The sequence below is a fragment of the Vespula pensylvanica genome, chromosome 13 (assembly GCF_014466175.1).
Source record: "Vespula pensylvanica isolate Volc-1 chromosome 13, ASM1446617v1, whole genome shotgun sequence".
NCBI classification, from domain to species: Eukaryota; Metazoa; Arthropoda; class Insecta; order Hymenoptera; family Vespidae; genus Vespula; species Vespula pensylvanica.
This window is the reverse complement of record NC_057697.1, coordinates 4,619,547-4,636,460: the sequence shown is the minus strand read 5'-3', so window position 1 is coordinate 4,636,460 and position 16,914 is coordinate 4,619,547. Positions and strand designations below refer to the sequence as shown.

The 16,914-nt window shown below is 24.1% G+C and overlaps 3 protein-coding genes across 4 annotated transcripts; all 3 read right to left on the bottom strand.

Moving 5' to 3' along the window:
* Window positions 1–223: 223 nt before the first annotated feature.
* Window positions 224–9,161, bottom strand: LOC122633810 (retinol dehydrogenase 10-B-like). Of its 2 annotated transcripts, XM_043822196.1 has the most exons (8): window positions 8,906–9,161; window positions 8,464–8,524; window positions 3,190–3,386; window positions 2,505–2,867; window positions 1,451–1,565; window positions 1,111–1,195; window positions 916–1,026; window positions 224–686 (listed from the first exon to the last, which is right to left on the bottom strand). In XM_043822196.1, the coding sequence occupies exons 2-8, from the start codon at window positions 8,471–8,473 to the stop codon at window positions 635–637; spliced, it is 933 nt and encodes a 310-aa protein (XP_043678131.1). In that variant the 5' UTR covers window positions 8,474–8,524; window positions 8,906–9,161; the 3' UTR covers window positions 224–634. The 2 variants fall into 2 exon arrangements, with proteins under 2 accessions (XP_043678131.1, XP_043678132.1); XM_043822197.1 differs by lacking the exon at window positions 8,464–8,524 and having other exon boundaries at window positions 8,906–9,160.
* A 3,180-nt stretch (window positions 9,162–12,341) lies between these two features.
* On the bottom strand, window positions 12,342–14,156 carry LOC122633789 (short-chain dehydrogenase/reductase family 16C member 6-like). The gene is made up of 5 exons (XM_043822138.1): window positions 13,949–14,156; window positions 13,413–13,542; window positions 13,197–13,314; window positions 12,560–12,685; window positions 12,342–12,480 (listed from the first exon to the last, which is right to left on the bottom strand). Exons 1-5 carry the CDS (start codon window positions 14,084–14,086, stop codon window positions 12,384–12,386), a joined length of 609 nt encoding a protein of 202 aa, XP_043678073.1. The 5' UTR covers window positions 14,087–14,156; the 3' UTR covers window positions 12,342–12,383.
* LOC122633955 (estradiol 17-beta-dehydrogenase 11-like) lies at window positions 14,089–14,898 on the bottom strand. Its single transcript, XM_043822452.1, has 3 exons — window positions 14,888–14,898; window positions 14,653–14,812; window positions 14,089–14,346 (listed from the first exon to the last, which is right to left on the bottom strand). The coding sequence occupies exons 1-3, from the start codon at window positions 14,896–14,898 to the stop codon at window positions 14,089–14,091; spliced, it is 429 nt and encodes a 142-aa protein (XP_043678387.1).
* Between the last annotated feature and the right edge of the window lie 2,016 nt (window positions 14,899–16,914).

Below are 16,914 nucleotides of genomic sequence, written 5' to 3'. Positions count from 1 at the left end.
ATCACATACACATACATGCATACATACATAAATCATATCGTATATACAAATAATTCGTTAATACAATATTTTTCTATAATCATCTTTTTATAAACTTTTGTCTTGTAAAGAAAAAAAATATTAATTTTTGTAATAATAAAATAAAATAATAAAACATTTTCTACAAATGAAAATTATGAAAATATTTTATCATTTATAAATGATGCGGTTTTAGAGAAGAAAAATTTACGTTCGTATAGAATATTCTATATTTAAATTATAAAATATAAATTACATTAATTGATAACGAAAATCGTTATTGTACATTAACAGTCATTATCCATAAATAACTTATAAATAAAATACTTTGTAAATTGAAATATTTTAAAGTCCAATAATCATTTGTTCAACGTTTAACAATTAATCGAAAATTTATTATAAATATTAAAAAAAGGAAAATTATGTAAACATAAAAAGTTTCATTATCGACGAACGGTAATTGTCGATTAAACTACTTTACATAAATTAATACGAAATAAATTTAAAAATGCATTCACATCGTTATACTTCCTTCTAGTCCTCATACATTTATGTCAAATATTCATTTATGATTTTATTGATTTACTCTTACTAACGTAGTTGCATTCTAACCTCTTTAAGTTCTATACCATCGTGTTATCGTCGTTATAACATTGTAAATTACGCAGCTGAAATAAAAATATTTTTGTTTTTTTTATATAAAAAATAAACAAACATTATTTTTAGATACTAAAAATATTCTTCGTCTATTTTTTTTTTTCTTTTTAACATACACATTCTATGACATAATATGAAATAGATGACGAAAGAAAATTTTTTTGAAAACGTGGCATGCATATAAATAAATAATAAATCGTATATAAATGTAATAATAAAAATTGTAATACTTTGTCTAACCTTATTTGGTACAATAAAGGTGAACACCAACCAATATTTAAACTCGATTGATCTCTTCTGACAGCTTCGACAATGTCTTTTGCAACTTGCTGCTCACCCTGCCTTATCGACCTATAATGATTCATTAGAAAATCCAGAAAGTAATCATTTTTTTTCATATATTTTTTTATAGTAATAAATAAAATCATTTTCTACCTGCTTTCTGTCGTAGGTGCAATAGCAAGAAATGTGAAATTATTGACGCAATTACTTAATTCTCGACCCAAACACTCCATTAGATCTATTGTCATATAAATCATATGAAGAATCGTGTAATTTGAAATAATTATATAGGTTAGACAAAACAGAGTTATTCATTTTTATTATCTCTTTTTTTTGGTTTATCTAATATCTTATAATATAAATGAACATATAATAATTTATAAATAAACAATTCATTTATATTAAAATCTATTAAATTGTAATATTTATAATATATATTTTAAAAGCTAATTGCATATTAAATTCATAGTTAAATGAAGAAAGCAATACGTACTAGCTATAGCAGTTCTGGAACCTATATAAGCATCTTCGTTCGATACGACAGGTGTTACTCCAACTATATGAACTCGTTCTCGATGCAACATTGAAGGTAAAAATGCTAATATAGTCTGTAGGAACAAACAACAGATATCGATTTTTTATCAAATGTAAGAAAAAGATCTTTTTATTTTCATTATAAATTCTTTTGCACTATTGATCATTTCGAAAATGGTCTAGTATAATATAATCAATTCTATATTATCGTTTTATTTAACATTATTATTAATCATTAACATTTATTTCAATTTCATCTACTGAATATTATAGTTTATCAATAATGTTGTTTATTATTTTATCGACATTATTATTTATCATCTGTCGATAAAAAATATTTAACTTGAGTGATAAAATTATTTTTTTCATTATCAATAGATGATATTCGTAAAGCAATGTTTTGACAGTGTATATGATTTTAAAATACTTATTGACAAATAACATTTTACGACATAAAATGAACTTCGATCTGTTACGAATGATGCTAAAGTACATTAAATAATTCACTCAATGGAAAAACAACACTCATTTATATTCAACGGCAGTTGTTACTAAGATTTCCGTGTAAGAAACCTTGATATATATGTATTACAAAATATAGATAAAAAGTCCATTTACAAAAAAAAGTTACAGCTTTTAGAATGATTTTAAGGTTATGTTTTAATCATGGAAAAAAAAAAGAAATATTTATATTTATATTTATTTATATTTAGAAGCAACATTTCATTGATAAAATACTACATATTAAAAGTTTTACGAAGAAAACATTCTTTTGTCATCTCGATCAATTTTACAAGCATTCATAACACTTATTATGAAGTTGAAACAAATTGGAAATTTTACAAGTAATTACCTAAATATATTACAAAATGATATTAAAGAAATCTAACATTGATTCTAACAAAAGGAATCACAGTTGCAATAACATAATCTTTTTTCAAATCATAAATGTATTTTATGTCGTGCAAAAAATCATAAAAAAAATAAAATATAAATTTGGAAATTATGCTTACCCAATAATGACTCATTAAGGTTGTACTAGCAGTGTCAAAAATATCCTGACCCGCTGCACCAACGCATGTTACTAAAATATCGATGCCACCAATCTCGTTTTTAACCTTCTTCGCTATATCATGGATACCATTATGGTTCAACAAGTTGCATTGATAAGCTGTAATCTTTGGATTTTTCCTTAATTCGTCCTGTTTTTCTTGGCTTGTTTCAATGTCTTCTTTTAAATCTGTATAACGAGATTGGAAATCTGATGCTATTTGTTGTACTGAATCATTAACTTCGTCAACACAGACGACTGAACATCCTCTCTTTGCAAATTCATCGACTAAAGAAGTACCTAATGTTGACGCTGCTCCAACTATCTAAAAGTTAATTAAACAATTAAATAAATAAATGAATCGAGAATTATTTGATACTAAATTCTTTATATTAAATATTATTTCGTTAGTGTAATTGATTGATTTGATTTTTTTTCATTTCTTTATTTTTCCTTTTTACAATAATTTTTTGCAATGTTATTTACTTATTATTTTTGAATGTCATTTATCGAGAAACTGGTCAGATTTTTATATTGTTTATATTGAATTATACTTCGGTCGAAGTAAATAAATAAAAGACAAAAAAAAAATGATTACAATGAACAATTAAATAATAATTATTATTATGAATTTATTATTAATTTACCAGAACGACATTTCCATTGAGATCTCTTGGTGGCTTTGGTAATAAAGATTTAATTAAACCTAGAATACTTATGAAGCATGAAATTGCAATTGCAATTAGGAACTCAATACTGAGATAAAGAAATAACTTTGCCGAAGGAGGTCCAATATTCGTCTTATCTATTAATATTTCTTCGTTTTCTGGCATCTTTATCCAATCTGAAAAAATTCTTTTCGATTAATTTCTATTCATTTCTCTTTTCACGCTTTTTATACAATATTTTCGTATTAATCTGATTTATATATATATATATATATATATATATATATATACATATTTTTTATAATATTATTAAATTAATTGTAACTATTACAAAGAAATAGATAAATTTTTTTTTAATATTTTCATTATTCAAATTTTTCTTTTGTTTTCTTTTTCTGCAACTCATAAAGATACAAAAGTGCCTATATGTTATAGAAAATTATAAAAAACAAATAAATAAATAATTAAATATAAAAATAAATTTAAAAAATATATTGTATAAATTTCTTTATACGGGGTAAACAACGAGACACGTGATCACCTTACAATTAAATTATTTTATTGTTATTGGATTGATCGAATATTTTTTTCTCCGATAAAACACGAAATATAACATGATTTAAGAAAAGTTTTAAGATGATTGGTATAGTAAATTGTCGATTCTTTTTTTCGAAGGTTTTCAAGGTCACTATCAATCTTTTTTAAATAAATCTATAATTTTTTTTTTATCTATCTTTCAATAAATGCTAAAAGAAATTCTGCACTATAACAAATATTGTTTTTTTTCCCCATCAACCAAAAAAACATTGACAAAATGTATAAAATTACTTTTTATTTTAATTAAACAACAATGTTCAGAATAGCGTCCATCAGCTACAATACACTTGTGTAAAGAACAAATAAATGATCGATTAATTCTTTCTATGGCATATTCACTGATAGCTAAACATGTATCTATAAATATCTCCCGCATACCTTCCAACTGTATTGAAGTTTTCGATATTATATGATGTGTTTCACAACGTATAGAAAGAAATGTTTACAAACGGTAACAGTGAAAGATCAAATCAATGACGACTAATATTAATCTATCAACAATTCTACGAAAGTCTACGAAAGCAAAACACATGCGATATTGCTTCTTAATATACGATCATACAAAATTCTTTCAACTCTATATATGAAATATTTGTTTCAATGTTTCATTGGTTCGGATGGAAAAAGAAAAAGAAAAAGACAAGAAAGAAAAAAAAAAGAGAGAAGATATTTATTATTATACTTAAGATGCATTCATCTTAATATCGGTTAAAAGACAGATATTAAAAAAAAAAAAAAAAAAAAAAAAAAAAAAAAAAAAGCTTTCTACAAGAGATTGAAGAATGATTTTGAAAATTCCTTAAAAAAGAAAATATATTATGATTGTCTTAATGTTTTCTAAGAATCGTGGTGTAATAATTAAAACAATACGAACAAAAAAATAATCTTCGCGATTATTCAATTAACTTGTTTGAGGACTATCAAGATTTTCGAAATTTAAATTAGAAATTGTAATTTTTATAGTTACAGATTTATCGAACTGTTTTTAATCTCTTTTCATTTATTTATCTTTTATTTCTTTATTTTATTTAATAAAACGATTAAATGACTGACATGAGATAGCATGTATAAATTCTATCGATTTCTTAATCTTTCTCAATCTTTATACGTGATATAAACTTTCCTAAACAAGCACGTGTACGATCATACATCTTAATTTAATTTTATTACGTCGATATGTGTATTTTAATTAGAATATAAATAATTAATGAATATTATATTAGTCAGTTGTTATAACATAACAATTGAATGATTTAAGCTAATCATGTTTCTTATTTCACCTGGTATATTGATATATAATTTTTATTGTCGTTAGTAAATAATGAATTTATATTGATAAAATAAATTAAAAAAAAAGAAGAGAAAAAAATAAGAGATAATTTTTCTTTTATTTTTCTTTTTTCCTCTCTTTTTTTTTTGTTTTTTCTTGTTTTTTTAATTAAATTTCGAACTGAATTTAATTTTTCTTTCTCTTTTTTTTATCTTTTGAAGGAATTATATATTTATATATTATTAAAATAATTTTGTCAAGAAAAATGTTGAACTGTATTCGGTCAACGAATTCGGTGATCCATAACTATAATTAATTTTGTGAAAGGATAAGAGAAACTGGCTTCGAAGAAAGGTGCATACGTACATTAGATGACTATGAGTTTATGTTTTAGAAATCGCAAGTTAATATGTAAAAATAATAGAAAAAGAAAGAGAGAAAGAGAAAGAGAGAAAGAAATAACAAAAAGCGTCAGACGTATACAAGTTCCTACAACGATATTGAACTCTTACGTTAATGAATACGAGATTCCAACGCGATATGATCGCTAGACGTTCTGTATTAGAAATTAGTTCTATTTTTTTCTTATTGTTACCTAATGAAATTCGTTGAACTTTTTATTTCGTTCTTTTATGTCCTTTTTTCCCCATAATCTATAATATTCAAATTATTTCATATACAGAGTCTTCATAATATTATTATTAATAATTATTTTTTTAGTATCAATTAATTTGCAATATTTACGATGTATTTTTATGGGATATATTAAAGTTTAAGATTTTACTATTAAAAGAAAAATAAAATTAATATAATAAAAATCCTATTGAAAATGTCAACAAGTTATTTTAATTTTACTAGATTTTTTATAAATTTTATAAATTGATTCAAAGAATTGAAAGTTTATTCTCATCTATTTTCTTTTTCTAATATGAAATACTATTTTATTATACAATATTTTATATTATATATATATATATATATATATATATATAATATGAATATAATAAATGATAGTAATAAAAATAGTAAAATCGAAAGAATATCTGGAGATGTTGGTTTTCATTTCAATAATTATATAATCTTACTACAAATATGAATGTTATGCTTTACTCCAATTACATAGTCCATTGAACAAGAATTCATTTTAATCACTGTCACGAGGCAACTATGAGTCATTTATTTCTATAGTTCTCGATTTTTTAATTTCCTTATTTTCTTTTTCTTTTTTTTTTTTATAAGAATAAAACTGTGACATTTATCACGAGATATCTTGTACCCAACCTCGCTCTCTTTCTTATAATTATACTATTGGCATAATTAAAATATATATTATACTTCCGGCAACATAATTTATTTGTAATTCACGATTTTATTTATATAAAATACGTTTTTAAACAATGCAATCCATTTTTATTAATTCGATCATTAAGTGAAAAAAATTTCGATGAGATTATTTATTTACTTTGTACAATTAACAATGTACAAGTGAAAAATTTGGATATTTTGCAATCGATTTTCCACAAAAGTAAAAAATCTCTTCGGCTTTAATTAATTTAAAAATATTTTTAAATAAATATTTTTTAAACTCGAGTTTGAAAATTAAATTACAAAATGGAAATTGAAGAAATGTTAAAAGATTTATATTAATGGAATAATTGTAATACGAAATTTCATAATTAAATGCTAAATTAACTTTTTAGTTTTTTTAGTTTTTTTATTGCTGTAATAAAAATCTATCCACAACAATTTTATTACATAAGGATCTCAGAATTTCACATGTTTCGATTTATTATATATTTTATAGCTTCTCTAGTGTTTTATATTCCTTGTAAACCTTGAGATATTAAAACACATATCTTGAAATAAGATTTTTTCAAATTTACAATTAAATTATAAAATTTCTAATTTCTAATGAATTTCCGATGATATTCTCATACTGAAATGTAATCATTTATCATACAAATATATCAACCGATTAATATAGATGTTTCGATATTTGTAATAAGAGATTTTACATAAAACAGATTTATTCAATGAAATATAGCAAATCGAAAATAAATTAATTCTAATAAAATTAAAGGAAAACATAAAATGATTTATGTATACAGAAATGGTGAAAGTTTTTGGTAACAAATAAAACTAGTAACAAATATCTAATTTCTCGTGTAAACTTATATAATATAATTTATCAAACTAAAAGTGATTAATATAAATAAATATTTAAACGTATTATTAAATTTGTAAATTAATTTTTTCTTCGAATCCTGATAAATTGATCAATTATAAACGTTTCGATTAAAAACTCTATTTATTCCTAGACACGATATAAAAATAATTATTATTTTTTCGAACAATTATTTGCAAATTAAAAATTTTTTTTTAGTTTTAATAATAATTTTTTTTTCAGCATCAACAGAATTTCTGTTTTGAAAATTATCAAAAAGATTATTTTAATCAATAATAATTTTTAAAATATATTATCTTTTTTTATTATTATATATCAATATAAGTTGCATTCCATTAAAAAAAAAATTTAAATAAAATAAATATTTTGTTGCTAAAGAAAGATAATACAATGTTATGGTACATTAACAATTGATAGAAAAGGGGAAGTAACTTTAAGATCTATCATTTAAGATGACTATGTAATTTCTAATCTTCATATTAGTAGTAACAAGTAAAAACTTTCCATAGATTTGTTACGTTATAATTCAACAATAATTAGATAACATATATTTTATATATAGATCATTTTTAATGGAAATATAACAAGATGTCACTTGATCGATGATTTATATATATATAAAAAACTTGATTCGAAGTCATTACTTTTTATACATAATTATCATCTGTGACTTATTTAAAATTCTTATATAAATATCAATGATTATCGGATATAATTTATCTTTATAACTTGCATCTAGATATATTTTCTTTTTTCTTAATTTCTTTATTTCTTTTAATAATCTCGAAATATTTAAAGAAATATTTACCAAATTAACCGATGTTAATTAATATAATTAAATATTTTCTTTTTACATATTTTTTTAAATTTCTTTTTAAGTTTCTTTTATCATTATGTAACATATGTGTTTCTAGTATCTCTTTTTCCTTTTTTTACCTTAACATGATAAAAACAATAAACTGGAATGGACATTATACTACTGCTGAATAGGAAGTGTTAGACAAACGAGTGTTATGAAATCATGACCTCGATTTGTAATGAAAACCAACGCAAATGTATATCTAACGTAATCTATAATTTATTTAGAAAAAAATTAAGCTTGAAAACTAAAAAATGATTTGAAAGATAATACCCATGGAATTTCGTTTCGACAAAAACTAAATTATTTATTTTCATCGATAGAAAAATAGAAATTGCATACCTATTCTCATTCTTTTATAATGAAAAGTAACGTTTTCTTCTAATATGGAACAATTGAATTACTGAAAAAAAGAAAATTAAAAATTATTGTTAATTAATTTAAAAATATTGTAATAATTTGTTTTGAAACTATCAATTTAATTTCACAAATTTATCATTTTTATCACTAATTTATAATAATATAAATTGAAAATAAATATTTCATTCATTATTGCTTGTATATTACTGATATATATTATTCGTCCAATTATAAAATAAAATCTAAACAAAGACAATTTGATTTCAATTATCATCTGGTTACAATAAAAATTATTTAAAAAAGAACAAAAATTATGATTAAACATAATTATGAACATAATTATGATTAAGTAAAAAAATAATAAATATTAATCATTTTTTTTTTTTTTAACAATCGATAGTTTGAATGTTACAACAATATTTACCATCAAAAAAACAGATGCACCCAATTTAACAGACACTGTAAACTCACGAATATAAATAAAAAAATATATAAATGTTAATTCAATAAAGTAAATGTCACAAAAACTTTTAACACGCACTACACGTTATAATAATTTAGTTTCACTAGTTAGAACGTAATCTATAATTATTAATAATGGGAAACGAAAATTATTCTGGATCAGTCGATCGTTTCCGTCAGCTTGCTTTGCTTGCTTGAACTTGACTGAACAGTCATTTCGCGTTCAGTGTACTTACCAACGAAAGCAAACCTAACCCGAGTCAAGGACATTCGTAATGTATTCGTTATGCCTCTTTGTTTCTCATCATTATAGAGTCATACTAAATGCAAAAGAAACTTTTTATTCTCTTAAACGTCTCATTTTTTCTGTATATTTTCTTCTTATTTTTCTTTCCTCATTTATTTCAATTTACTTACTTTGTTATCTATTTCCTCGACGTCACACTTTTCCAGGATGTTAAATAATTTTTAAAGAAATGGAATCAGATGTTCTAACACAAATTTCATATATCTGAAATTAATTAATTAAAATTAAAAGTGATAAAATTTAGGTTATCCATTTTTTATATAAAAATTTGTTTAATTATACGATAAATGTTTATATTAAATATATAATATGTGTTTGTGAATTGATGATTATTATAATAATTTAATGTAAATCATATATAAATTTAATTTATTCATATTTTTAATTTTGATATAAATACGATTTTTATAATATTACTGAAACATTGATTAAAAATTATATTATAATGCTATAATTATACAATAATTGTACGATATCATAATAATAGGATATTTTATTTTACTTATATAATATTTTTATTCTTTTTTTAATTTTATTTTATTTTATCAATTTTTTAATTTTTTATTTTAATAATTTTATTTTTTTATTTCTACAAAATTTCCATCATTAACTTTTGTTAATTAATAAAATAAACCTACCTTAACTTCCCTCTTCAATAAGCGAAAATTTTCTATTTTTGATCCTAAATAACTATTACCAAACACATATGGGTATGTCTACATTATCTATAGTCGGTAAGTATTTTTATCGACAATCCTTTATTTGACAAAAGTATTTTTAAATGATTTACTTCTTCTTACGATTTTCACTCACGAGAGCTGCCGTTGTCGAAAGGTTCACAAATGTTTGCTACAAAATTCATGAGAAAGCTTTCTCAGATACTTACAATATGTACACAATTGTGCAACGCAAATGAATACAAAACTCCATTTACATAATCTTTAATGGAAACATAATAGAAAAAAAAAAGAAAAAAAAAACAAAGAATAAGGAATATACAATTTCAAATTCGTTTATATTTCACATTTTTATATAAGACATTACATAATATTTATTGTGTCGAATGATATCGTATCTTGGAAAAGTATCGGTGATTATGAATTTGAAAATTAAATCAAATAATTGTAGTTGCAAATGTTAACGTTATTGCTCGATAGGAAATATTGAAAGTTACTTCGAGAAATACATATTTTTAGAGACGAAGGAGAAATATTCGCATTCGGATGAGGCATTCTAAAGACACATGACATATAAAAAATTATCGATTTGATCATTCCCATAATTTTGAAACGATTTTGAAATATACCATTCTAAATTTCTCGATTTATTTATAGACGGAGTATCTATATATAATAGTTATATCTACACACACATACACATATTATATTATTAAAATTTACAAATTGAAACGAGTTTTAAAATTCAATTCCTTCATTATTTTTGACTTACTTATTGTTAATAACTTTTATTATTATAATTTCGTGATAAAAATAATAAAAATCAACGTGCAATTTGCATCAAAACATTTGATAAATTTATAATTATTAGTCAATTATAAGAACATCGTACACAATTTTTTGCCGTTTTTAACGCAAAACGAATAAATGATCCTTTCCTGGAAGTTATTGTTCAGTATAATCACCGTTTTTACGATACGAAAGACGTAGAATAAAATAAAAAAAAGTCTCAATTGATTTAAATTAGACAGATCAAAGAACACGTTATAAATCATTATGCATAATATTTTATTATTCTATGACATATATATTTTTTAACGATAAATTAATAAGATTAGATTTTATTTACAGACATCGGTTATTCTTTTAAATAAGGACATTTTATATTTACATATATACGATTAAAATATTATTAGAAATTAATCGATAAATATTTTATGTAGTGGATGAGAACATTTATGAATTCAAATAATATACAACATATACAGAGACGAAAGGATTATTTTGTATAGTTTAACCAAATTTACAAATCTTAAAATATTATAAGGCACTATAATATTAATCTTACTATAAATCCAAATGAAACACGTATTAATCATATTGATATTTTGATAAATCTGGCGTCAACTAATTATAATATTTGTACACGATTCGACCTCCTTATTTTTTCTTTTCTTTCGCCTGCTCGAACAAATAAATATCGACTGATTTGAGTCAAGATCAATACTGTATTTGTCGATAAAACAATTGAATCGAACTTACTTTTTTGAATTTTTGAAAAAGCTTTATTTTCTTTGAAAAAAATTGTGTTAAAAAATGATATTTTTTTTCGAGAATAATTTATTAGTAAATATAAAGCTTTGTTAAAAATTCGAAATTCGATTTCAATTCGGTATCGAATACAAAACGAGTTGTTAAACGTTTCCTTATAAAACAGGAACGCCCACCATGAAATGTACACCAATCGATTGGCGACATTCCTGAGTGGTAGATGGACACATTAGACATTGCTCGACGACACATATAAACTAATTGCTTGGCAAACATTTTTCTCTGATTCAATCGAGATTGGCTTGTCGATTGCAATACAAAACATTCTTTAAATGTCTCCGTATAGAAACTTATTTATAGGTCGCATTATTTAACAATATTGCATATCCGACTTCAGAAAAATTAAATCCAAGACTCTCGGAACCAAATACACAGCCAAATTTCGAGAGGTAATGTTACAAGTTAAAAACAAGTTTTTATATACATAGTTTTTATACAATTAAATATTAAATCAGAGAACAATATACGCTAAACTATTAGATTTAACCTATATCGCCGAATAATATCTAATATGTTCATATATCAACAGATAACTATAAAAAATATTTTCTCTGATGTAGCAATATTTTCAATATCATTCAAAAGTATGAACGTTTACGTGATCCATCCTTTATATTAAAATATAATAATATATCGTTAAAAAATGTTTACTGTACTCATTAAAATGATTAATTAGTTAATTGATCCTACATTTTCTTTTTTTTTTTATTTGCTTAATTTCTATTCATATATTTAATAATTTGTAAAGTTAGAAATTGTGCTTTTATCGAGAATAATAATAAAAAAAAAAGAATAATAGTATTTCGATTACGCAATTAGCTCCGTTCGGGGATAATCAAGAGAAATTAATTTTCGACATGGTTCAAAGTTCCTTCAACTCGCTTTTGATCGACGTCTGCGAGGAAATCAAGAATCAATCGCATTGCTGACTCAGGAATAATCCTAAAATAAAATAAAAAGAAAGAAAAATGAATAAAGAAAAATATTGACTATAGGTACGCGATGTTGCCGACAGAAAGACCTGTTTATGGAATTCAGGGAAAGAAGACATCGTGGTATGGAATATTCCGTGTAATTTTTTCTAATCGCTTTAATAATTTCACGAGCTGCGTACTCCGATGAAACGACTCCAAAAATGTAAGAAAATCTGTAAATAATAAATCATGGATTCATTTCCAATGAATCGATTTTAAAAAATAATTTTACTTTATTTATATTCGATTCATTCGCAAAGATGAAATATTTGTATTTTAATAATTAAATTTTTGGATTATTATTAAAAATAGAACAAAAATAAACAAACAAAAATAAAACCGTCAATTTTTCACTTATTAGACGAATTTAATATTCAAAGTGAACGGAGAAAGTACCACGCCTATAAATGCTGTAACGTGACTATTTACGTGCACGAAATTATTTCATAAGAACGTTACAGACCTATATATTAGAAACATATATCGTTGATATTTATGAATGTCCATATAACTGAACCATATAAACGATATACGTAAATAAGAAATTGACGATTACGTAATAAGAAATCTTAAATGAAAATGAAAAAATTAATGGAACATTTAATTTCGTGAACTTATTTCTCAAGGTGATTATTATATAGAAAATTTTATAAATATGTGTGTGTGTGTGTGTTTTAATATAACCTATATTTAGGATCCTTTGCTAATCCTGTGTCAACATAAAATGGATAAATCGTTGTAAAATGTATGTCAAGTTTTCTAGGATTCATTCTCACTTCTTCATGCAGGGCTTCCATTAAACCTTTTATTATAAAAAGAAATAAAAAAGTTTTTAGATTCATATGTGTATATGATTTTATTTTCAAGATTATTTTCGAGTTTGACTAACTATGTATTCACCTCTAACTGCGAATTTTGAAGCACAGTAAGGAACTTTCTGCGAAACTCCGTATATTCCGCACATACTGCTTATAGCTACGATGTGACCTCTACCTCGTTGTAACATTGACGGAAGTATTGTTTCAATCGTCTTCGCAAAATCAAAATACAGTTTTAATAATAAATTTAAAATCGAAATAACTTTTCATAAGTCCTCATTAATCAATATAATATTGTTTGGCACAAGATCATTATTTATTTGTAACTTATATTTCCATTTATTAATTTCTTGCAATTATTCATAAAACTTTGAAAAAGTTTACCCCTGGAGATAGGCAATATTATATAAACAGCAAATTCAATAAGTTCTAATAATGGATAATATAAACAATTTTTTATCGATACATGATCAACATTATCGACGATGTAATGGTCTAAAATAAATTATCTTACTAATACTTCGATTAAATTCATAACTTTTTGTGATTTTGAAAGTATCATACTTACGAAAAATGTAATAAACTTGTATTCATTTTTTTCTTTTCTATAAATCTTACCCAAAAATGCGATAAAACGTTGACATTAAACGTTCGTTCAATATCATCCGAATTATGGTTGAGAAGTGAACGATGATATAATATGGCAGTATTGTTAATCAGAATGGTAATTTCCGGTATTCCAACTTTCCTCATCATTCTTATCGTTTCACATACTTCCGATCTCTTCGAAACGTCAACAACGAAACCGTAGACCTAAACAATTTCTTTGTATTCGATATCTTCAATTGTGTTTCAAGAACTTTTGAAAATATTATAACCTCTCCACCATTTTTTGATACAGCAGATATCGTCGATCGATTGGCATTTATATCTACGTCCCAACAAATTACTATGCAACCCATTAAACCTAATTGAATTGCTAGCTCTCGACCAATACCACGGCCAGCACCGGTAATCTTAAAAAATAGAGTAAAAAATTCATTAGGATATAACAAATTAAAATAGGTTATTTATAAAAATATACAATTTACGAATATACTGATCCGCTAATTTTTTTACTATGACCAGAGGTAATAATCAACAAAAATATCAAAATGCTTAATTTTATGACGAAATATATATATATATGTATAATATATATATATATACTATGTATATATGTATGTATATATATAATATGTATGTATGTATATAATGTGTGTGTGTGTATGTGGAGAAAGAGAGAGAGAGAGAGAGAGAAAATAAAGAAATGTATTTTTTACTAAAACTGTCTCTCCGATTAAACTCTTCATAGTGGTAGGTATAACGACTTTGAACGATGCAACAATCATTGCCAGAGTTATTTTCATCGACAAAACGATCAAGTCTAAGATAACTCGTGGAAAAGTGAGGGATTGAAAAATATTCTTAATCTTCCATTCTCTATATTGAAAAAAAATTCATTAATATAAAAACATACTGATAATGTTTCTAAAAAAAACTTCTTTCTAAGCTTACCGATTATTCATGTCACATGGGATCGAGTCGATATTTGTTTTTAATGAAACCATGAGTTTCCTTTTATCTTATTTAACGTATCAGTTTTTCTTTAATTCTTTGTATGTTAGGTTGATAATTTCAAAACAACTGATAACGACGTCGAACGTTTTTTCATTACAATCGTCTTTTATTTCTTTTATACGAGATATATTATGATTAATGTCAATATAGAATAAACATATTATCTATCGAGTTTTCAAATCGTATGTTTTTTCGTTATGATCAATAATCGTTGGATCACAAGATTAAACACGCCTAAATTAAATAAGTTTTTTAAAAAATGGAAAATTCTCTTTTGGAAAAATATACTTATAAGAAGGGAGAATATAATCATCACCATTTTGGAAATTGTAATACCTATTATTTTTTGTTTACAAATTCGATTGATGTTCCAGCCATTAGCTCTTCATATAAAGGTTCGATATATCTCATAACTTCTTTTCTTATAATTAACTGTATTCTTATTTATTATATTTTTCAAGGACGTAGATATGTACACGAAAAAGGACATAATTAATCAATTACCACATAACGTAGAATATTGGTATGCACCACAAAATGATTTTACCGACGATTTGATGTCACGTGCTTCACGCGTACTCAATATAAAAAGTATATTTTTTATATAGAACAATAATTATAATAATAAACATGAATATTTTATTATTTCAAAAATGATTCGTAAAGCTATTAGACTTTACATTTTTTTTTTTTTTTTTATAAAGTACAACCAGCTGACAGTGAAAAGAGTCTTATTTTGTTGCATTATTCAAAAAATACATCTACCGAAGCGTTATGGGCAATCTTTGAAATAAACAAAGATGGACGACCGAACACTTTAAATTACAAAATTCGATCCTCAAAGATCGCCAAGAGTGAACTAATTATGATCCACGACGAAGAACCGTCTTATAAAGGTGAAATTGTAATTTGTTTAAATAAAATTTCATTGATTGGATAATTCTATGATATTGCCGCCTGTCAATCGTTAAGAAAAACCTATTTTAATCTATCCTAACATAGATCCTTATATCTGGAGTGGCTTCATGGCATTTCAAATGGCAATTGAAAATTCTTTTATCGATATGTGGAAAAATTCAGAAATTTCTACTATAGGAGAAAATGTATGCTTTTTTATAATATTTCAGATTTATTAGGTTCATAACAATTGTTAATTACTTGATAGATTTTAACAAAGTTTCATCTTAGCCTTTTATTTTGTAGTTGACAATAACTCGTTATCCTTTTTATACAATTGATTTTCTTATAATGCGAAGTGTCATCTACCCGAATATTAATATTATTTATTATATAACTGTGATAGCTTTTCTTCTTTTACCGATGACAACCCTGCAGAAAATTATTTATGAAAAAGATATTGGTTTCAGAGTAAGTCTCAAGAACTTTTTAATTATTATCATCAAAAAGATTACTTTCTTTTATTTTTTAGGGTCTTATGAGATTAACAAATATGTCATTTACTATTATGTATCTCGGTTGGTTAAATTATTTGATGATCTGTTGTCTGCCAGTCGCAATAGCATGTACCATATTACTCTATCCAATATTCATCAACGCTTATTTAATAACAATCTTTCTTTTTATCACCATGTATATTATTCTCTCAACAGTAATTGTTTTTGCTATTGGAACTTTCTTCCGATCTTGTAAGTCATATTTATATCATTATTTAAAAGAGAATTTATCAATCAATGAGAATCAAATATTTTAACAGCAGTCAAAGCGATATTGATGTCCTTGTCAATTTGGCTATTCCTATCTCATTTTACTCTCATTCTTGATCAATACCTGGTAAGAGCTTCGCTAACTTGGCGTATTTTATCATTGATTTTACCACATAGTGGTTTACTTTATGGAATTGTGATCTTCGCATCTGGAGCAGAAATAGGTAATGATATAATAATAGAAAGAGTATTTCATTATAAATGAAATTATAATACGTATTAAAGCTTCAAGAAATTGCT

Coding starts and splice junctions, on each gene's coding strand:
- LOC122633810 (XM_043822196.1), bottom strand. Junction 2,868..3,189: donor TCAATGGAAATGTCGTTCTG/GTAAATTAATAA, acceptor ATTAACTTTTAG/ATAGTTGGAGCAGCGTCAAC. Junction 687..915: donor CCTTTATTGTACCAAATAAG/GTTAGACAAAGT, acceptor TTTTTATTTCAG/CTGCGTAATTTACAATGTTA.
- LOC122633789 (XM_043822138.1), bottom strand. CDS start 14,086: ATGATGAGGAAAGTTGGAATACCGGAAATTACCATTCTGATTAACAAT. Junction 13,543..13,948: donor ACGTTTTATCGCATTTTTGG/GTAAGATTTATA, acceptor GATTTTGCGAAG/ACGATTGAAACAATACTTCC. Junction 12,686..13,196: donor GCAAAGGATCCTAAATATAG/GTTATATTAAAA, acceptor TATTATTTACAG/ATTTTCTTACATTTTTGGAG.
- LOC122633955 (XM_043822452.1), bottom strand. Junction 14,347..14,652: donor TAATCGGAGAGACAGTTTTA/GTAAAAAATACA, acceptor CTATTTTTTAAG/ATTACCGGTGCTGGCCGTGG.